This window comes from Spinacia oleracea, chromosome 3 (genome assembly GCF_020520425.1).
Source record: "Spinacia oleracea cultivar Varoflay chromosome 3, BTI_SOV_V1, whole genome shotgun sequence".
NCBI classification, from domain to species: Eukaryota; Viridiplantae; Streptophyta; class Magnoliopsida; order Caryophyllales; family Amaranthaceae; genus Spinacia; species Spinacia oleracea.
This window is the reverse complement of record NC_079489.1, coordinates 99,835,774-99,859,227: the sequence shown is the minus strand read 5'-3', so window position 1 is coordinate 99,859,227 and position 23,454 is coordinate 99,835,774. Positions and strand designations below refer to the sequence as shown.

Genomic DNA, 23,454 nt, shown 5'->3' with positions numbered 1-23,454 from the left:
ACCAAATTTGTTCAAAATGTCGAAGTAGAAGAAAGCAACCTCTTCTAGTCGTGTGTTCTTGTTTGTCGAGAGTTCGTGTTGAGATTCAAAGTGTCGAGTTCAAGTCGGAGTTCACAGCAATATGGATCATTGAAGAGAATAACAATTGTACGTGATTTGGAATCAAGGGAGGATGTTAGATTATTGATTCAAATTAATATTTATTTTGTTAGAGTTTTTCTAGGAGTCAGTTACCTAGTTGTTTACTAAGCATGGGTTAATGGGAATAGTGGGTCAAAGTTAATGGGATAAGTTTTCTGGTTAGTGGGTCATCATGAGATTATTATTCCTTGATTTTAGGTTTATTAGTTTTGTTAAGTAGTATAAATATCTCTATTGTACGTTTACTTTTATCAATCAAGCTACCAATTATGTTGGGCTATTTATTTTACTCTCTCTTTCACGTCTATTTTTGCAACACCTAGTACACCAACAACATCGACCACTACGCAACGCCACCTCCATCAACACCCTCCTCGCATCTCTATATCACTACCACTCCGCCGCGCCTCCACACGAGCACCACACATCCCTTCCATCAACCAACATTATACGGTCAACCACACTACCACCAACAATGCAGCAACAAACAAGACCAAAAGTCGCCCAAAATTGCTGTCAAGAAACAGAGGAAAAATAGAGTAATTGGGTTGACCGAACCCGTATTGAGTTCGACCAAACCCAAAATTTAGAAAAGTTCCTGATTGTATTTAGGTCCGACCGAACCTCAAGGTTGGAAAGTGGTTTTCCTTTCGAATGGAAAATATTTTCCACCCGTTTTCCATCATTAGAAAACTGTTTTACATCACTTGCCAAAGCCAACATTTTATTATTTTTCAAGAAAACATTTTACAGCAAACCAAATACTCTAAAAGTGAAAACATCAGAAATTAAGTAGCTCCAAACATCTGAAGTTACACATGCAACTGAAATTACAGTATAATTATGTGAGGATATATCTTATTCTTTAACATTAGTAAGAACAATATAGTACGTACATAGATCTACTTAGAGGGGAGTAGTGACAAGTTCAAAGTGATTCTTGTTTTGATTATCAGTATCCTTCATTTGCAGCTCAACAGGCTTAAAAGTGTAATACTTGGCACAAATGAAATAGTAGATGAAATTCAAGACTTGCATGAAAGTGATCAACCAATAGAAGTAGTCCAATTTCCCCTTGTTGAGGTTATTATCCGGCAACCAATTGGACCCGTCTTTGGCGGCTGTATACTTGTGCACCATTGTAACCATTAAGGTGCTCAAGTAATTCCCAAGAGAAATCGCTGTCCAAAACAAAGCCATTGCAGTGCTCTTCATGCTTTCTGGTGCTTGATCATAGAAGAACTCTAGGTGACCAATCGACATAAATGCCTCAGCCATACCATGAAGGCCGTATTGAGGAACAAGCCAAAGAAACGAAATAGGAATGATGGCGTGGGGATCATCAACTAAACCATGAACAATTGCTACATGTTTTCGTTTTTGTTCAACAAAACCAGCAACAAAAGTAGCCAATATGGAGATAACAAACCCTATTCCCATACGGTGTAAGAAAGATATACCGCGATCAAGGCCTGTAAATCTACGGGCTATTGGGATAAGAAGACGATCATAGATAGCGACTGTTGTTAGCATGGATGAAATGGTAAAGAAAGACATTGAACCTGCTGGTATTTCAAAGGATTTACTTATATGTCTGTCCATAGTTTTAGCTTGTTGGAGGGAAAATGTGCTTTGTTGTGCATAAGCTGTGATTAGAATTATCCCAGCACCCCATATCGGTCCCATTCGAATTATCGATTTCAGTTCTTCTACTCTATGAACTGTGTTTAGCCTCCACAGATTTGGTGCCTTTGGGTTGTCTTCTTCCGTTACTATAGCTGCCTTGTCAAGAAATCTACACAATTCAAATCATTTTCAATCTAATTATAAATTAATGCTTAGTTTGTTATAGCGGAACCATAAAATATTATAAATAACGTAAATAAATTAAGAGCATAGAGATTTAACGTAGTTCACTGGCAATTTGTTAGTTACGTCCACAGGTAGGGGAGATAAAAGTTTTATTGATCTTGAGGAATACATATTACATATCACAACTAGATTATGACCTAGAGTTTATATATTACTCTTTAGACAAATGCAAAAAACTAGAAAATAGGCCCAAAACAAATAATCTTAACTAGTGTAGAATAACAGTTTCCCGTAAAATAGAAAATCCTTGTGTTGTAGCGTTGCATTAAAAGGCTTGACCGATTCTAGGGATATTCCAATGTAGTTAAACAAAGTCAAACTTATATTTATATATATATGGTCATACTCTACTTCGATATTGGGCTCGACTTGGCTTAGTGGAATTTATCAAAGTCACACTCACACCATATGGCAATTTTCAGTTACAATTCCTATGGGACCATATTTGACCTAAAGTTTTTTGCTGTTTTTTGACAATTCTTATAGGAAATTTTGAGGTATCATGCTAAGCAACAAGACTTTTAAAAATAAAAATAAAATAATTCAGGTTTATGTAGACCTCACCTTGGTATTACAATTACATCGTATTCAATTCTGTTTGTATCTTACTCAAGAAAAGGCCACTGATCAACTTGCAATCATGTTTTAATTTTTAGCTAGGATTTTCAGCGTTTGCTTACAACTAGAATCAATACAATTCAAACAATATTGTTGTCATGGAAAGTTAAGTGGGTAATTTTCTAGGCACAATCGGAGTACTTTCAATTCTAAGGTACATGTAAGTTTCTTTTTTTATTATAATTATTAATAATTTTTCTTCTTATTTACTTACTCCACTTAATTAAGGTTTTCAACGGAGGAAATCAACACACAAAAAAAAACATAAAATCTTGGTTGCACTTTGCAAGGTACACCTAGTTATATGATCAAAACTTTTGGAAAATATATTGTAACTATGTCATGCAATGCAAAGCTAGATTTCAAAATAATATATTTAATTAGTTTTTTTTTCTTTCATTGGTGCAAATGAGAATATCGGGCCTATTATACACAGACAGTCAATCTTAACCATACTTCATAGATAATTAGCTGGCTGTCTCGGCTTATATTTGCAGAATTTATTTTCCTTATTTTTTTTCTTTACTGTTATAAAAAACTTAGGAGCTTTCTTTTATAAATTTTAGGGATTTAAAACACACACATGTGAACATACAAAAATAAAAAATAAAAAATAAAAAATAAAATAAAAACTAAAAAAGAGGACGATAGAGAGAGACTGACTTGATATGTTTGGTGTGAATGAGGTTGCCAGCAAAAGAAATAGGGGCATCAAGCACCTCATTCTCATAGAGCAACCAAGGGTCATTTACCATATCCAATTTCCTCTTCTTGTAGGCAGCTACACATACTTGAACAAGCCGGGTAAACGGGCTCCCAGATGGATCCAAATGTCGGTAAAGGCGGTATCCAAAAATAAAACTAGTAATAGAGAGGACCATTAAACAAGTTGGTATGCCAAGGCCTACTCCCCACCCTATATTTTCTTGGATATAAACCAAAACCGTGACAGCCACTAACATTGATACTCCCATGGAAAAATAGTACCAATTGAAATACTTCCATGTGCTATTCTTCTGCTTTGGATCCGACTCGTCAAACTGTTCCGCCCCGAATGCCACTACACAGGGTCGGATCCCACCCGAACCTAATGCTGCTAGATAGATGGATACGTACAAAATTGCAAGTTGTCCTCCACTTGCTTCTTCCCCAGGAGGTGGCCTTAACTTTGGTACTATTGCTGATGTTGTCAAGCTTATCATGCCCTAAACATTTTATGTAACAACAACACATGGAGTTACATACATCTATACTCCGTACTGATTAGTATATAAATTATTAAAACAACAACCCATGGAATTAGATTAGTTCGGACTCTTATTAAAATAAAAAAAATCAAAGGATTTAAAGGGATTATTTCACTACAAGATTTTGTATCTTTAACGACAACCTAATTACGACGGGTCAAAAATCCCGTCGCAAAAGTCTTTTGCGACGGGGCTAATAACCAAACAAAGACGGGAACAATCGTCGCAAATGTCTTTTTACGACGGGATTTTCTATTAACCACAACCCTCTTTTATGACGGGTTCGCGACAGGAAATCCCGTCGTTAATCAACGACTATTGGCCTTTCGCGACGGTATTTCCCATCGTTAATAATATAATTTCTTGTAGTGTTTAATGATAAATTTGTCAAAAGGTACCTTATAAAATTGAATTTTTAGAAAACTATCTTATAAAAACAATGTTGTAAGTAACTATCTTATAAAAATTTTATGTTGCAATACGTACACCTTATAAAAAAAAGTAAGATCTCATGTTTAACATGATTAATGGTTTATATAACATGATTAGGTGAGTGGTTATGGGCCTTATATCCCATGTGTTATTTCACTTGATAAAAATTGGTGTATTGAGTGCACTTGATGGTGATGTTCCAAATACTAGACATAAACATTGCAGGAATACTTCTCTTGTTTTTTGTACTACCTCCGTTTCATAAAGTTTTTTACGCTTTGAAAAATGTGTCAAAAGATCAAAACTTTGACTATAAATTCTCACTATTATATCCATAAAAAATTATCATGAGATATCTTGTTAGATTCGTCTCAAAATGTATTTTATAAAAAAGGGAGTTTAAAAGGACACATTCCAAAAAGAAAAGAGGTACGTACAAACACAAACCCATTGGTCGTTTTGGATTATGCATAAGGAAGTCCTACCAAAACTTAAGGCCATTCTGAATAACCAGAAGATAAGATTTCTATGGATAGAGTTGTTGATGTGAAATTTCCTTTAAATAATTATTAGTTGGTAAATGATTTTATTAAGGGCAACGAACTCTACTGCATGATCCATAATTCCATATATAATAATGAAGGAAAAGTTGATATATAGAAAGAGAGAAGATGGCCGGTTAACGTACTAATTGGTAGATGATGGAAGCAATGGTTATAGTCCAAAATTTTCCGGCAAAGGAGTCGGCAATAAAGGCACCAAGTAATGGCGTCAAGCTTCCGGTGCCTCCAAAGTTAGTAAGAGTGTTTGCAGCTTTGGTTAATGGCATATGAAGCTGTTCAGTTAAATAGCTTATCATATTCGTCTGAAATCCTACCACTGCCAACTTCTCACACACTTCATTTGCTGCAAATTTAATTCAAACAACAATCATAATCATAATCATTTAATTAAACAAGAATAATTAGTACTACCTCCGTCCCTATAGAAGGTATACCCTTAGCTAGGGCGCCTTAAATCGTTTATGTAAGAACTAAGAAGCAGGTTAGGTATAAATTAAAATTGGTACCAAAGATGAAGGGCATTGTGATAAGGCCACCCTTAGGCCTATGTTGAGACTTGGTGCTTCGTCTAGTTTGCTGATGATGATCCATATTATTTTCCATTTCACTCTTTACGTACGTAGCATATATATGTTCTTAAAGCATGGCCGGCCTCTAATTTATAACTAGGCTGTTTGAGGAATCTTTTTTTTATTTGAAAAGTCTACCTAATAATAATGCATCATAGTTAGATACAATTGGTAGTCAATTTTTACAATCAGAGAGTAATGAGTACGATAGTGATATGCACCAATCATTCAATTTTAGTATAGTAATCAACCTAAATGTTCTTTAGCTCATAAGGCTGTTCCTTACTGTTATTTAATTAGGTTTCTAATTTATTACTTCTTTTTTAACAAATATACCTATTATCATTAATTGTGCCTAAATTCCTTGAAGTCCTTTAATTGATAAAGTGGAGTGTGAATTGACATCGAAGTTATGGCCCTGTTTAGTTCACCTTATTACTCCTTATATGGTCTAAACTTATTTTTCTATTCTAAAGATATTTTTTCTTATCTGATCTGAACTGATTTGATTTTTCAGAATTAAGATTTAAATAAAAATCTACAATTATTAATATTAAACGATTTACATGTAAAATATATGTTATTCAAATTAATTTATAATATTGTCATACAAATTAAACATTATTTATTAATTTGACTTTGCGCGCTTGTGATTTAACTATTCCTTATATTAGATAGATCGACTTTTATCTGGACATATTCATCATATATCGTTTATGATCTGCATAGATCGGTTCTAATCTGGACATATGAGTTCTGATCTAGAAGATCTGTTTTGATCTGAATATATGGGTTCTGATCCGGAAATGATCAGAACAGATCGATTTTCATCTGAAGATATGGGTTATGATATGTACATGTATGATCTACGCAGATCGGTTCTGATCTGGACCGATGATTCTAATATGGACATGATCTAGATAGATCAATTCTAATTTATTCATGATCTGGACAAATCAGTTCTATCTAGATAGGTCGATTTTTATTTGGACATATGAGTTTTGATCTGGAATTAACGGTTATGATATGGACAGATCGATTTTAATGTGGACATGATCTCTTTGATTTGGTCATATGAGTTATGATTTGAAAATTAATCTCGAGGCTTGACAGATCGGTTACCATATGGAGAGATTGATTTTGTTCTGGACATATGAGTTCTGATCTAGACACGATCTAGTCAGATTCTTATAAGGATCAGATACGATTTGGACATATCGATTTTGATTTGAACATATGGGTTCTAGTTTGAAAATGATCAGGACAAATTGGTAGACATATCGGTTTTGATCAGGACAGGTCGGATCTGATCTGAAAAGATCGGTTCTAATCTAGACATGGTACCTACGATCCGGACAGATCAATTCTGATATGGACATGATCTGGACAGTCGTTAGGTTCTTATTTGGACATAATGGAAAGATCAATTCTGAGCTGTACATGATGTGAACAGATCATTTTTAATCCGGACATGATATGGACAGATCGGTTCAGAATTGGACATGATCTGGAAATATAGGTTCTGATATGGACATGATCTGGACAGATCGGATCTTATCTATACATGATCTAGAAATATAGGTTTTGATATGAATATTGGGTTCTGACCTGGACGTGATCTGGACATCCCAGTTAGACAGATCAGTTCTGCTATGGACATGATCTGGACAGATCGGTTATGTTATATAATAATAATAATAATAATAATAATAACAACAACAACAACAACAACATATTATTATTATTATTATAATAATAATAATCTGAAACATAATCTGATTTGATCTGAACTAATCTAATCTAATTTATTTGAAATAATCTAATATAATCTGATATGAACTTTTTTTTCTGATCGATCTGGTTTGATCAGAACTTATTTTTTCTAATCTGAAATAGATAATGAGGTCTCACTAGTAGAAAAAACCCCTATGGCAGCCCCCTTGTTGCAGTGTACATGTCTGAATTCGCTTCAACAAGTAGTCAGTCAATGCGGGTCAAACCCTTTAAAGGGTTTTTACAACGTACATTTTAAATGTTCCCTACAATAAGTGTTTTTTTAGGGGGCTTTTTTGTTCGCTGCAATAACTTGTAACCTATTGCAGCGTACATCTCTGTGTTCTCTCCAACAGGCCTGCTCTCAAAACGTTGTTCGCTTCTAAGAATAATGACTCGCGTTTTACTTAGAATTTTTTCCACCATCACTACTACATTTCTTATCAGATGCAACGCCTAAAAACGTTGCATTAGGCATCAAAATCCGTCGCATTAGACCTAATGCGACGAAAAATGACCCTTACATCCGGTGGCGTTGCATTAGGCCTAATGCGACGATCAGTGACCTAATGCAACGGTAAAATTAATACCGTCGCATTAGATAAACATCTAATGCGACGGTCCTTAGATGGGTGTCGCATTAGTTCTTTAGCTAATGCGACGGACTTTTAAGCTAATGCGACAGTTATTTTAGCTAATGCGACTGCTATTTTAGCTAATGCGACGGATATCTACAATGGCTTAAAGAAATAATGCAACACGTTTTAGCCTAATGCAACGGTAATTTATTGTCAAAATAAATCGATCTGTTGAGCACCTAATGCGACGGGTTCATTTATTCATAATAATAAATAATAATAATTAAAATTATTATTCTAAATTAAGAAAGGATGTCAATAATAAAAGATTTTCATTGACTTAAAGAGTAATATTACAATATTAGTGCTCATAGGACACATGCATTACAAAATAATCGTTTACTAATTAATTTATTGTTTTTAATGACAAAATGCATAAAATTAAAATCCACATAAACAAATTCAACGTACATTACTAGAAATCACAAAATGACTCAAAAACAAACAAGAGCCTCCACCGTCTCATTGCTAGATCTACATTTCTTCTCCATTTAGCTCACCATGCTCCTGCAAGTTTAAATCACGAATGGGCACAAGTTAGAGATGGTGCACTAGCTAAAACACGATAAATTGAATAATTTAATAAACTTCATATTTATTCAAATAAAGCATGAAATTTCAGACCCTAAACTTAATATGAAGGGAGACAAAAATCAGATTTTGTATTAAAAATGCAACATAATATAATGCCAAAACAAATATATTACCTGGTTAATTGTCCTACTTGTCCCCCCGGACTGCCCGTTTTGCTCACTAACATGCGGCGACTAGATGCATCATTTGGAATCGCTTTCACTAGCTGAAACACTACCAAGCATATGACTTTCTAAATATGAAGGAAAAAAATAGATCGGAACAAAAAAAATGTCAGTGAGCAACTTGGTGAATTTAAGCAAATTGAAAACTCTAACTTTTGGATACATGATCATTTTAGAAACTGCAGTTTTGAATGACAATTGGCTTCAGACTGTAGGCAATCCAAATCGAAGAAGTATTGCCTAACAATAGAAAAAAGGAGTGAGTAGACCTAAAGAACAAGACGGCAAGGTCATTCTAAGCACAGAAAAGATACTGCATTTCCTTTTTCACTGTCATAAAAAACCAAACTAACTGTCCCTAGTTGAAATAGCCAAAACCAGGATCATGATAACTTTCAAGCCAATGTAAAAGGTAATATTCAGATTGAACACTAACAGTAAAACTTAAATACATTAGGACATAGAAAAACATTAATAATTGAAGCAATGCCAAAAACAGAGAGATAAGATGCAGAGAAGAGAAGGGTAACCAAGTAAGCAAAACATATTAATACAAGTAAAAGTAACACTTCTGCTATATTTCTGTAACCATCTTAAGAAACGAAAACTCCAAAATGGTTTGGAGAAGGCTTAAATTAGCAGGAAAAACGCAAAGTAATACAACCGTTCTCCAAGAAGAAACCTATGAAAGCTAAAAAATGAATGCATTGCACCAGGCATTTATGGAACAAGAACTGTTTACATGTCATACGACTCATTTTGCCAAGTGCCAAAACTCTAAAATTTTCATTAATGTTTTTTCCAGAGTTGTAGTGAGCATAACTTTTTCCAGAATATGTTACAGGTGAGTCTCATGAAAACCAGCATAGATAGCAGCATATAAATAGCAGCATAGACAACAGAATCTAAGACTTCAGCAAATAAATAGTAGTTTCAATTTTTTTACCTTTTTTGTGACAAGTGAAATTTTTAATTACCATGTTGCTAGTATTTTCATCCTCATTACCGCCTCCATCATACTCGAGTCATCATTTCGTTCTTCCACCTGGTTATTGTGATTTCCATTTGGAAAACCCGAACCATGAGTTTTTTCTTGTAGTATTTTCTTAGCTAAGAGCCCAACACCTTTAGCATTCGTTCTTTCTACATTCATTTTCAAATTCTCCATCCACATTCTTTCATGTACCTATAGTCCTATATGTCAAAACGAGATATGAAAGAAATTAGAAAGTAAAAATAAGTTAGAATATGTATAAAAATTTCTAGTAATTTCAATACCAGGCACTCAAACTAAAGCAGCAGCAGCAAAACAAAAAGAACACGCCCAAAAAAAACAACAAGAAGTCATCCAACTGAAATACTAGCAGAAAGCAAATCACAACAAAAAACCACCTAGATGGCTACTGCTTCCTAGAGGCACAAAGAAACTAACGGACTTCCTAAAACATTGTGTTGCTAGACCAGGGTAGCTTTAGTTGAAAGGAATTAGATTTAGGGAGAGTGGGAGACTGCACCATATATAGACCATATTGCTTTCTTCCTAAATTTCATGTACCAAGATTCAAAACAAAAAGGCATGAACTAAGTTACATGTCTGGAGCCGAGTACTAAGAATCACAAGTAGAATGGAACAAGACAGGTAAAATACCCAGATAATAGCTTGTAGAATTCGGAGCACAGATTTTTCAGCACCTGTTATAGGCCTCTCTAAGAACTGTAGGATCTAAATGGGTCTGTTTTCTAGGAATCACACCCTTAGACTGTCTCAATGACTTGTTAGACTTGTAGTTCAGCAAGGAGATCAATGCCCTTATTGGATAGAACAAGAAAGCTTATTGATTTTCTTCTACATAAGTCAAGTTTAGGAGCTTTATTGACCTTAAATTTTTGCATTAACGAAGTCTTACCATTTTTGGGTGCAGTACATGTAGTCTGTAGATACAGAAACTTCATGACCCAGATTGAAGATGCCTGGAAAACAACAATAGACACGCCTTAGAAACCTATTGTCTTAGTCATAAATATGCTCTCTTCTTCTTACAAATTACAATCAAGTTAATATTTTCAATTTAGAGATGTTAACCATTTGTTTTTCTACACCGATCCTCGTTGTGTACGATGAAGATAAATGAAGGGCACACCTGCACCGATCCTCAATATGTGCTTTCTGCGTTACTGAACTGCAAATTCTTGTAACCCCTACAATTACCATATTTATGTGCAATGTACAAGGAGAGTGACCCCCATCCACATCCAACATCAAGAGAGGTATTACCATCTTGTATTCCTGACCTCTCACAATATAAATCTAACATTTTTTTCTCTGCACCATCTAGATTTTGCTGCTTGTGAGAAAAATAAAAGCAACTGCAACCTAGAGGCAGAACGAATGAGTGCAGAACAAAAAAGTTAATTACCGATAATCAGCAGTTCAAAAATGCACGTTTTCGTAGTTCTATTAGCATGCTACATTGTAAAAAAGAACACACCAATGTTTTTACTTGTACTTGAGATATTTTCCTAGAACAAGCTTGAAAAAGGAAGTAGGGAGTTCATAGTGTTGCGATTTTGCCATATCAGTTTGAATAGTTATAGGCATTTCTGTCAAAGTTGCAGGAGAAGATGTAGTTTACTAGTGCCTGATTTACAAACAGTCTCTCATCATATTACCAAGACTATCTCAAGTTTATTGACATTCAACCAGATCATAAACATAAATCTCTAAGATGGAATTAGTTATGTTCTTTTATCACCTCCCTAGTCTCTACCAGGCTACCACTCAAATCAATTGAAGATTGACATTTTAGGAAATACAATCATAAACCATTACTATTTGTGACAACTCTTTTCTGAACATCATAAACTAATTATTGCCAAAAAAAATTCCTTAAGCAAGAGGAAAAACAGGACCCTGTAAGAGATCGAGGGGATTAAAGGTACTAGGTGAAAGGTTAATTAGGAAACTAATTTATAGTCCTCCATAAATTTTCACGCTTCACATAAAATACTACTCCATAATCCTTCATACTAATTGCAAAAGTATCTGAAGAAAGCAGACCAAAATTTAGTAAAACCAAAAAGAAAAAGTGCATAAACTTACTCTTTGATGATTTTTTTACTTCACATATAGATAAGAATAACAACTTACTAATTTGTATAATTCATTGTTCTAAAACCAGATTATACAACCCAATAGGCTTCACACCAATAGCTAATCCACCTAAAGTTCCGACCTCTGGGATAGAGAAATTACGCATTTAGGGGTACACAAAAATTATGAAGTGAATTTTGCAGAAGAAACACTTACGTGCCGGAAGCTGCTTATGTTTTCAACTCTGATATATTAAAAACTTGCTAATATCTAACACAACTACAACTCCCTCTCACGTACTAACTGCAACACCTACCAAACACAAAACACTTCAAAAGCCATTCTGCAACTCATAAAACCATCTCAAATTACGTTTTATCACTCTTCCTATAAGGGTAGCAGTTTTCCAGTATAACTAAGCTCTTTGAGTAAAAAAACAAAATGCTCAGGAAAAACAATATACAAAATCAGAGAACGTTTAAGCACAAAGGCATGCAAAAATCAAATTCATCTTTGAAATAAAGTAAACCCATTGAAATTGTAAAGAGATGACATGTTAAACCCATCATTGAAAATCATCAAAATCCTAAATAGGAAAACCTTAAACGTAATTCAAGAAATTGGGCCAGAAATTTAATCGAAATAGCAAACCTTGTGAGAGTTTATGTATCTGTGCCCGTCTCCTTCATTCGCCGTCCTCTTCCTTCTTCGTGGTGGTGTTGCAAACCTTCTTCGTGGTGGTGTTGCGAACCTCCTTCGTGGTGGTGTTGTGAACCTCTAAACCTTCTTCGTGGTGGTGTTGCGAACCTCTAAACCCTCGAACAATGAATTGCAGACCCTCTAATCCCTCCACTTGCGAATTACAAACCCTCTAAACCCTAGAACTACGAATTGCGAATTGGTGTTTGCGATTTGCGAATTGATGCGAACATCATGAATTTCTCTCAGTCTCTCTCCTCTCTTGTGTTTTTAATTTCTGTTGTCAATTTTTTTTTCGGGTAACAATTCGAGCAGTTAGGGCTTGAAAATTTGGGGGAAAATAATTTTGGGCTTGAAAGTATGGGAAATAATGGGAGGGGAAAAAGTAAAAAGTCTCGCGTGTACAGATATTTTATGTTACCGTTACATTAGCCTAACAAGGCGTTGCATTAGATAATCTAATGCGACGGTTTATCACTACCGTTACATTAGCCCAACTTTCAGGTGTGTTATGGAGGAAACCGTTGCATTAGCTCTATCTAATGCAACGGTTCTATGTGAGGTGTCGCATTAGGTTTTTCTAAACCGTCGCATTTGATTAGAAATGTAGTAGTGCATAGACAACTTCAGCACCGCAGACCTGGCCCTTCTTCTTCGATCTTCCCTCAACTCTACCGAAAACACCGCAGACCTTGCCCCTTCTTCTTCGATCTACCTCGCTGGTCCCCCTTCTTCTTAAGTCTGCGTTTTTCTCTCTTCTCTGCTTCTCAAAAAATTAGGGTTTACAAATCAGAAAATTTGGGGATTTGGAAGTTAGGGCTTTACATATCGGCGGCAAAGAAACACTCGGAACCACTCCACATAAACGGCGTGAGTGACTAACGATAGCCCGCAGTGGTGGTCGACGGAGCAAGCCCGAGATTACTTGAGAGTTGAGACGAAACTAAGAGGCAAGTAATATAAGCAACTAAGTAGGTTTAATAGTTTTCTTGTGGATTGATTTGTGTTTACTAGTTTGTAGTTTTGGAAATTTGCATCCTGGATTCACTTGCTGGTGATTTCCCTATACTCAAAGATTTGTTTCAATTAGCTTTTTGCAGTTTTTTTTATATTAAATCTTGATGTTTTTTTAATTACGAAGTACTCCCTCTGTATTTATTTAAGGGATACACTTGCCTTTTCCGGCCGTATTTATTTAAGAGATACACTTGCCATTTTTAGTAACTTATCAACCCCACCATCTAATTAAATAATCTATCTACACCCCATCCCATAAAATGACATGGTCCCCACTTGTTTTACTTATTAAAATATCTACCCAACCCCACTTGTTTTATTACTTTATTTTTACTTTATTTTATTCAATTCTTTTTCTTAATACTCGTGCCCGACCAAGTGTATCTCTTAAATAAATACGGAGGGAGTATAAGTTAGATTGTTCTGGATTTGAGATTTTGATAACATGATAGATTGAAGAATGATGATGGTTGTGGGTTTAATTTGTTAGGAAAATGCCTTTTTGGGTTATGTTTCTAGTATATGTGGGTCTTGATCATCTAATATTCATCGTATAAATCAACAGGGTAAACGAATCGATCGTTGATGCTAGCCTTTTGCCCTTTTACTTGGAAATGGATCATTGTTTTTAGTATCAGTCATGTTCTTTATAAGGATTAGCCACAACATATATAAAATAAAGAACCGTCTAATTCATGTTGGCATATGTTGCAAAATACTTGTTGCTTTCTTTCATCAAGTTATTTATTAAGCTTAATCGAAGCATATCCGAGCGGCCTTTTATGGTAATTGTGATATATGGATCATGTAAATGAATCTAGCTTGATTTTTTGGTAGACATGTATGATGGAAGCTCTTCCTTTTCAATTGGTGAAAGAACGACGATGATGGTTCTGATTTAGTTTTCAAGGGGTGGATTGATGAGCAGACTCTCTCTCCTTCAACACATGAAACTTGAATGGTTGTTTCTTTCAAGAACCTTAAACCTGAAGGTTTCCAGGGTGATAAGGAGTATTGGTTGGTAATGTTTTGCTACCTTTCTATATTCATTCATTTGTCATTGACTCTTCCTAGCTGGTCTGTTCAATTCCTTATAGCACGTGAGCTTATTTGATGCAGTCAGAGTTAAACTATATTGGCCAACTACATCATCCTAATCTGGTGAAATTGTTTGGATACTTCCTTGATGGCCAAGATTGGTTTCTGGTGTACGCGTTTTTTGTTAGGTTATGAACAATATAAACAATATAATTCATGCGGAAAAACCATAAATCCAGGAATCCAAATTAATTGCCACATTGTCAATTAGCATAATTTAGGGTTCATATAATGTGATGAGTGGCTTCCCTGGCTGCTCCCAAACCGAACAAGATCAAGTCTTTAGAGCTCCAAGTGTCGCCCCTCCGTAGATAGTCCACAACACATTCGGATCCGCCTTAGATTCAATCAACTAGGATATTTACTAAGGTTTTATGCACTCGGTTAGGCTATGAATTATGTTCTCCCTTGAACACAATCTATGTAAAGTATATTGTATGGGTTGTATAAATTGTGAATACTAATCACATATTTATAGAGTAGGAAATAGAGACTTAGAGTTCTACTAGGAAACCAATTACTAATCCTATCAGGATTACAAAATTAGAATTATACACTACTAGAAAAAGGACATTTAACAAAGAACAATTTCGTCATTAAAAGCCTTAATTTTCGTCGTTAAAAACTTTAACGACAGTCATGATGTTCATAAGGTGTTTTATTGTCAAGTAATGGTGTAGGGGTTCGGTTAATTAAATGACAAGCATTTGACACACATTCTCCCCAAAACTTCTTGGGAAATGATAAATCCAAGGAATAATTCACTTCTTCCAAGGAAATCATCTTTCAAAAAATGTGAATTTCCTTGGAAGAAGTAAAAATTTCCTTGGATTTATCACCTCCCAACTTCTTTGGCAAATTGCCTTGAAATCTCAAAGCACGGGCAACATTTAAAATATGTTGATGTTTTCTCTCTACCCTCCCATTTTGTTGAGGTGTCCCGACACATGATGATTCAAACAAAATTCCATTTCTAAAACAATACCCTTGTAGACAATTAAACTCTGTTCCATTATCACTCCGAATCACCTTAATATCTTGATTAAATTGACGTTTAACCAATGCAATAAAATTAAGAAACATTGATTCGACTTCTGTTTTATTGCTAATCAAATAAATCCACACACCTCTTGAGAAATCATAAACAATTGTTAAAAAATACCTAGCCCCACAAGACGAAGGTGTCTTGTAAGGTCCCCAAAATCAATATGCACAACATCAAACATACGACTTGCTTTATTATCACTAACAGGAAAGCTATCTCTCGTTTGTTTTGCACGAGGGCATACAACACAAACATTATTGTTTTTCCTAATAAAATTACTCACATAAGGTAAAAGCCTTAATATTTTCTCCGACGGATGTCCCATACGACGATGCCACAGCTCCACCACACACTGACTCTCCACTGCTCGCACCTGAATACTCGGAACACCACGGAAAAAATAAAGTCCATCCTTACGTTCCCCCGCGCCAATCACCGTCCTCGTCGACTGGTCCTGTATAACACAAATTTTATTAGTAAATTGAAACGAACAATGTAATTCATCGCTTAATTGGATACAAGAAATTAAATTGCAGCATCACTTGACTTAGGCTCCTCGTAACTTGACAGGCGTGATCACAACTCCGGGTCCATCACTCGAACTAAGGTAGTAATCAAGGTCGACCTTAGGGTCAATATGTGACTCATCATCATCCTTCCCCATGATATGTTCTACAGAAGAAGGAAGAAAAACTCAAACTTTTGTGTTTTAATAACTCAAACTCACGCTGCACTCTCAATCTCAATGCGGAAAAAAAAATTCGATACTTTTAACCTTTGCTCATGATACCATGTTACCCATCTCATTCATCACAGCAACCATATATACTACATAAGTAATTAGGTATTATAATGTTACTCCAACTCTAACAATATAAACCTACGACTACTCTAATTTTACTTATACTAGGATACATATAATCTTATATTATCATTAACATATATCGAGTACTTAGTTGCATAGAATTTCATTAGAGTGAGAAATCAACCTACGAGGCTACGATTCATATTTTAAATTTATACTCATAGGTAAACTGCAAAAAGACTAAAGGTGAAAAGGCAGAAGCTGTTAGCAAAACTATAGGTTAAAAACAAGAACTTGAGTCACGATTTTACCTTAATCCAGCCACATTGTGTCCTAATCCATTATTTGTCCCACTAAATATGATACATAAAAAAAATCAAATGCCTAAGTGATAGTTCAGTAGGAACACTTGACAAGAGGAGGGGTGAATTGTTTCTTGGGAACTTGGGAAAGTTTCTTGCGGAATTTAAACAATAAAGAGACTGAGAATAATGAGCGAAGAAAGATATAAAACTGAGGAACCTTCTTGACCCTAATCAAGAAGAACCTCACTACTCTTTTGTATTAATGCAATAGCTCTATTACAAATACACTCTTTAACTCGAGTTCCTCTCGAACACGAGTTCCCCACAGCAATCCCCTTTGATTATTGTGCTCCTCTTTCTCTCTCTGTCTTAACTCTAAGTCGCTCCTTTTCTCTTTGACTTAACTCTAAGTCGCTCTGTTTCTCTTTGACTTAACTCTAAGTCAATTAAGGACCACTCAACCCTTAAACCCAAAATACAATTTGATATAAAACTCTAGTACGTAATAAATCTCAAAGTAATAAGGAACTCAAGGAACACTCTATTTTGCCAACTGATTCTTTTAAAACGTTTAAGCTCTTTAAGATAGATTTTGTAGAAATCAGTTGTGTTTTGAAAAGCCAAAACTCTTCTCCTTTTATAGAGGAGTTTTACCTAAGGTTGGATACTCATGTTCTCCTCAACTACCCACTAACTGTTACTGCTCAGTAACATGGGCATAGTTGGAGAGAAACATGAGAGACCAAATCAAAACACTAAATGCACGTTTAAACAGGAATACGTGGGAGAGTTTTAAGGATCATGGAAAATCTATTGCTTGAGAAACAAGGAGAATGAAAACAGAATCCTATGTTTACATTTATTAATTAAATTCATTTTATTTATTAACAAAGATTTTCCAACTTAATTAAAACTCTTTTATAATTACAGTTAATATATTTCAATTTAAAACGTACCAAAATACTTAGGTTCCTTTTGTTCCAAATTTCGTATAAACAATATTAAATACTTACATAAATCCTAAACATAAACTCATATGTTGTAGTCTTCATGTTGCACCTTTAGAAGCTTCACTCGAAGTCTTCCCAATTTGTTCCTTCTCTGGAACATTGAGGATCCACATAATATATGAGGATCTCGCCTTAGGAACTCGCCTAAGGATATCGCCTTGCTTAATGATTATTTCTTCAATGTAGTGTCTGACAAGGATCAATTACTTGCTTATATTCCACGTTGCTTAGTTTATCCAACTCAGGATCTCCTTAACTTAACATTATCCCTCTCAGGATCTCGGAACCTATTATGCAACATAACTTAATCAATTGTCAGGAGTTTGCTTTGTCATCATCAAAACTTTAGAGTCAACAATATTCCCCCTTTTTGGTGATGACAACAAAAGCAAACTTTCACTAAATGCAATAATAATCAATTAGCATAAATATTAAGAAATAAAATAAATAAAGCATTTTTATAAAAATTAATCAAAACTTCCTAAATGAAATTAAGGAAAATTGAAATTAATTTTTATAAACGAAATTAAACTAAAAACGAGAAATAAAATTTTAATAAACTTACATCGAGAAGAGAGTAGTGAGGCGGACTCAAGTGATCAATTTAATTTAAGTTTGCATTCATTTCCCCCTGTTGGCATTAACAAAAAGTAGAAATACACAATACTAATATATACCGATTAGAGCGCCCTCCGATCAACGGTTGGCAAATTAAGTTAGCCTCAAAGTTAAGTTCCAACGTACTAGATTTGAATAGAAAACATAATAAATAACTAGTCATGATTTTAGAGATACGTTCGGTTATGAGTTCCACTAAAAGTAAAGGAAATAAAATAAAAGGATGTAACTGTATCCCATGAGAGGAGTACAAACCAAAAAAAATAAAGAAAAAGTTCCAAAATAAACATAAAGCGTAATGTAGCACACACACACAAAAAAAAAATTTGGGATCTGGGAAAATGGGATGGAACAAGGTTAGATTTTGGCAAAGAGATCCTCAAGTATGGGAAGGACTTGAATCCATCGGTTGAACTCCAGATAACAATGCTGTAACCTGATCCTGGAGTTGTAGTATCTTAGCATTTGCGGACTCTTGAAGTAGTATCATTCTGTCCATATCCTTTCTCAACTTGATAACCTGTTCCTTGAGTTCCTCCTTATTGGGATCATGAGATCCTAAGGAACTTGAAGAACCAAAAGCAGCAAACCCACCAAAGCCAGTAAAGGAAGAAGGAACAGTAGGAGTGGGAGGAACAGGGATGTACCTTGGTTGAGGAACAGGGCTATCCATCTTTGGTGTAGGAACAGGGGTGGATATTTTTTCAATCATAGCAAGTTCCTTTTCCTCCTTTTCAAATTCAACAGTGTCCTCCAATACCTCTATGTTTTCATCATCATCCTCATTGTCACAAGATATGTCAACGAACACCGGAGGAACAATGACCTTAGGAACTCTAGTGGCTACCCTTATGCTCCTACGTTTACCACGAGGAACATCCTTTGGCACCTTAGGAACCACCTTAGGAGCCTTTTCTACCTTCTTAGGAACCACCTTAGGAACAACTTCTTTTTCCCCCTTACTTTTAGTCTCATTCACTGTAGCCACGGCCCAACATAATCTCCCATTAGCTACTGCTAGATTCATGCTTCTTAATAAATCACTTTGCACAATTTGTTGACTAATGACCGTCAACTCTCCATAGTCACGCAAATCCACAGAGAAACTCCGAAACACCATAGTCAACAACGAAGCATAACCAACTTTATCATCTGAAGGAACACAGTGGGACAAGTGTTTAATCATTAAGGCAGGAAAGTTGATTGGTATTTTGTGTTCAAGGCAGTACATCAATGAAGCATCATAGAGGTTGGCCAAGGTACGCTTTTGAGTGCGAGGAACAATACCTCTACGAACAAGGTTGAAAAGGAGTTTTTGTAGAGGGGTGGGAAACAAGCTTTGGTTAGTTAAAGAGCAAACTTTAAGATCTCCACCTATTGCTTTCACAAGTTGTTCATTAGTCATCACACCAATCTTAATTTGAGCAGTTGCTCCTTTCACATACAAATCAAATCCCTCATTACGAACATTCAATAACTTTGCAATATAAGCAGCATTAAACTCAAACGACGTTCCATTCACACAACTAGAACAAACACCATCCACACATTTAAAATTCGCACGAAATTCATTCATAGCATCCGGAAATATGGAGGTTTTCGAATAATCAAAAAATAAGCTTATCCATCCCTGATGTTTAAGAATTACCATGAATTCCTCTAGATTAGTTTCGCACCAAGTCTGATTTATAGCAAAAGCCTTAACCGAATTCGCCTCATCCGCCGTAAGAACCCGGGTTGGAGTTATTTCCCCCTTAGAACAATCCACATTCTTTCTCGATTTCAAAACCACCCCACCACCCGACCGCCGCTGCCTCTTCGCGGGTCGGTGGTGGGTCTTTTCTGTCGACATAACAGAGGGGGAGGATGGTGCTGGGCTGGGCGGAGGGATAAGGGTGGCGGGTTCGGGTTGCAAGGACGCGAGTGGGTCGGGTTGTGGGTCAAGATCTTACGCGAGTTGGTTTGGTGGTGGGTGAGCGGTCGCGATCGGGTCGAGTGGAGGAGGGGGAATCGCGAATTGGTGGGAGGATGGAGGAGGGAGGCCTGTCGCGAGCGGTTGCTGGGGGAGGACCGGTCCGTCGACGGTGCTGTCGGACGGTGAGGATGGCTGGGAACCGCCGTCGGTGGTTGATTTGGGTTGGTGGAGATGAGATTCGTGGCTGGGTTTAAGGGCGGGGGGGCGAGATGTGGTTCGGCTGCCGTGGTGACAGTGGTCGGTCGGTCGGCCGGGTTGGGTCCGGTCGCCGAGCCGCTGCCGCCGGCGGTTGCTTGAGGCTGGCCGCCGCTCATGGTGGCTAGGGTTTCAGAATTTGAAATTTGAAAATCTAGGGTTTTTGGTGATGGAATTTGGGGATTTTTTTTTTGTTGGATTTGTTGTGGAATGGGTGAGATATCCATAGGAGTAGGGGATAGAGATTTTCTTTTTCGTTTCAGATTTGTGTTCAAGCTTGTTCTCACCATTGTTGGAGATGGTAGAGGAGATGAAGGAAGATGGAGAGGAGGTGTATAGATTATTAAGGCTTGTTCCTTTGGTGTTTGCTGTATTTGAGGTGGGCTAGGGTATGAGAGATCCATAGAAGTGGGTGTGAGTTCCATTAGCTTTAAAATTTGGAAAAGATAAAATTTTGTGGAATAATAAAAATTCAAGGATATATTTATAAGAGAAAAATAAATTAATTTGTGGAAAAATAAATAAATAAAAGAGAATAAAATTGTAACAAAAAGAATATATCCCTGATCCTCCTATTTCAGTGAAACTAATTAAATCACGTATCTCATATTACTAACCAATTAAATACATATTTTAATTCTAAATTTTTGGTTGTTCCTTAACAATGGTAAACTTCAGTTATGCTTTACGCACATGTATTTATAATGGTATATAGTAGTTATGCATAAATCTATAAAAGTAATACCCTGTGAGGAACTTTTCTGCTTACTTATCTTAGCTTGATCATCCCGAGGTCCAATCTCATTTTCCCGTGCTTCTCTCTGCTTACTTACTTTGCAAGTTCTTTGCAAAAATTTTCATTAGTTGTACCAAACAGTTATTATCAACGTAAATTTGTACAACTAGTGAGTCAGATCCTTTTGGTTTTAAAAATAGAATTTTATCAGTTCTTCCTCGTTTAAAATCATTTTGTAAAAGAAACTTGGATAATTTCTCGTACCACAATCTAGGAGCCTGCTTTAACCCATAAAGAGCTTTGTCAAGCTTATATATGTGGTTCGGAAATTCGAAAATTCTTAAAATCTGGGGGTTGTTCCACATAGACGTCTTCTTCAAGAAAATCATTTAAGAAAACACATTTGACGTCCATCTGATACAACTTGAATCCCATAAAGGCTGCAAAAGCAATTAAAATACGAATAGCTTCTAATCTAGCAACAGGAGCAAAGGTTTCTTCGAAATCAATACCTTCCTGTTGATTGTAGCGCTTGACTACTAACCTTGCCTTGTTCCTGATGATTGTTGTATGTTCATCGAGCTTGTTCTTGAACACCCACTTTAATCCTATGACCTTCTGATTCTTTGGTTTGGGTTCCAGATGCCATACCTTGTTCCATTGGAACTCATTTAACTCATCTTGCATGGCAGTGATCCAATCAGCATCTTCCAAAGCTTCGGTGTGGTTCCTTGGCTCGATTGTGGAGAGGAACGCATGAAAAGCACAGAACTTCCTTAGTTGAGACCTTGTTTGAGTTCCTTTCCTAATATCACTGATAATCAGATCCATTGGGTGAGAACTTTGATGTTTCCAGGGCTTAGGTTGAAATTGTGCCACTGGAACATCTAAGGTCTCCTCAGTTCCTTCTGTTTCCTGGGATCCTTGTTCCTCTGCATCAGAGGTCTCTTGATCTTCTTCCGGTTCCTCAGAATCATCATTTTCTGATTCCTCAGGATTAGCATTTTCTGGTTCCTCATGATCAACATTTTCTGGTTCCTCGGGATCAGGGGCTCTTCTTCCAGGAACTTCTTGGTTAGTAGAAGTTTCTTGTGTTTGTGGATCTGCTATTCCATTTTGCTGTCTTCCAGGAGAGATTTCCTCATCATAATCTGTAAAACGAGTTAATCCAATTTCGAAATCTTCCTGTTCCTGAATTTCATCAACATTGTTAGCTTCATCAAATATTATATGTACACTCTCTTCAATACACATTGACCTTTTATTATAAACTCTGTATGCTTTACTGTTTAAGGCGTATCCTAGGAACACGGCCTCATCACTTCTTTCATCGAATTTCCCTAAGTTCCTTTTGCCATTGTTGTGAACAAAACATTTACACCCAAAGGCTCTAAAGTAAGAGATAAAAAAGGGTTTGATTCCTTTTAATAGCTCATAGGGAGTCTTGTTTAAAATGGCCCTGATCATTGCTCTATTAAAATATAACAAGCTGTGTTTACTGCTTCATCCCAGAAGTTCCTTGGTAAGGAACTGGCAATTAACATGGTTCTAGCCATGTCTTCCAAGGTTCTATTTTTTCTTTCAACGACTCCATTTTGTTGTGGAGTCCTAGGTGCAGAAAAGTTGTGATCCATACCTTGTTCCTTGCAGTATTCATCAAACTTGTGATTCTCAAATTCAGTTCCATGATCTGACCTTATATGTATTAGCTGACGTCCTGTGGATCTTTGTATTCTCTTAGCAAAAGCAACAAATTCATTAAACGTTTCATCTTTACTTGCTAAGAAAATAACCCGGGTAAAACGAGAATAATCGTCAACAATAACCAAGACATAACGTTTTCCACTTCTACTTTGAATTCTCATAGGTCCACACAAATCCATATGGATGAGTTCCAATGGTTTGGTTGTGCTGACCATTTTCTTAGGCTTGAAAGAGCTCCTGACATGCTTTCCTTTGGCACATGCTTCACAAACTTTGTCTTTAAGGAACTTGATGGAAGGCAGACCTCTCACTAGTTCCTTTGATCTCAGTTTGTCAAGCAATGAAAAGCTAGCATGTCCGAATCTCTTGTGCCATAGAAGTGGATCCTCCTCAATAACACTATATAAGACAAGTTAAGTTGTTCCTTGGAACTTTGTTGAGATCCACAATATATGTGTTCCCTTTGCGAGTTCCTTCCAAAATTACTTCCTTACTGTTATTGTTAATAATTCGACAACTTTCTGAAGTAAAGCTTACCGAGTTTC

General features: G+C 36.0%; 2 protein-coding genes across 5 annotated transcripts; both read right to left on the bottom strand.

Moving 5' to 3' along the window:
* Nucleotides 1-914: 914 nt before the first annotated feature.
* Nucleotides 915-5,567, bottom strand: LOC110788489 (protein NRT1/ PTR FAMILY 3.1). The gene is made up of 4 exons (XM_021993136.2): nucleotides 5,380-5,567; nucleotides 4,999-5,216; nucleotides 3,295-3,836; nucleotides 915-1,936 (listed from the first exon to the last, which is right to left on the bottom strand). Exons 1-4 carry the CDS (start codon nucleotides 5,474-5,476, stop codon nucleotides 1,048-1,050), a joined length of 1,746 nt encoding a protein of 581 aa, XP_021848828.1. The 5' UTR covers nucleotides 5,477-5,567; the 3' UTR covers nucleotides 915-1,047.
* A 10,057-nt stretch (nucleotides 5,568-15,624) lies between these two features.
* On the bottom strand, nucleotides 15,625-21,459 carry LOC130470449 (uncharacterized). Of its 4 annotated transcripts, XM_056840606.1 has the most exons (3): nucleotides 17,685-21,459; nucleotides 16,109-16,233; nucleotides 15,625-16,015 (listed from the first exon to the last, which is right to left on the bottom strand). In XM_056840606.1, the coding sequence occupies exon 1, from the start codon at nucleotides 20,149-20,151 to the stop codon at nucleotides 18,679-18,681; it is 1,473 nt and encodes a 490-aa protein (XP_056696584.1). In that variant the 5' UTR covers nucleotides 20,152-21,459; the 3' UTR covers nucleotides 15,625-16,015; nucleotides 16,109-16,233; nucleotides 17,685-18,678. The 4 variants fall into 4 exon arrangements, with proteins under 4 accessions (XP_056696584.1, XP_056696585.1, XP_056696583.1 ...); XM_056840607.1 differs by having other exon boundaries at nucleotides 16,104-21,459; XM_056840605.1 differs by having other exon boundaries at nucleotides 16,109-21,459.
* Between the last annotated feature and the right edge of the window lie 1,995 nt (nucleotides 21,460-23,454).

What these genes read in the sequence shown, in the direction of transcription:
- LOC110788489 (XM_021993136.2), bottom strand. Translation starts at nt 5,476, where the DNA reads ATGGAAAATAATATGGATCATCATCAGCAAACTAGACGAAGCACCAAG. An exon ending in CTTCCATCATCTACCAATTA is followed by an intron (nt 3,837 to 4,998) that starts GTACGTTAACCG and finishes TAAAATGTTTAG; the next exon opens with GGCATGATAAGCTTGACAAC. An exon ending in ATTCACACCAAACATATCAA is followed by an intron (nt 1,937 to 3,294) that starts GTCAGTCTCTCT and finishes TGAATTGTGTAG; the next exon opens with ATTTCTTGACAAGGCAGCTA.
- LOC130470449 (XM_056840607.1), bottom strand. Translation starts at nt 20,151, where the DNA reads ATGTCGACAGAAAAGACCCACCACCGACCCGCGAAGAGGCAGCGGCGG.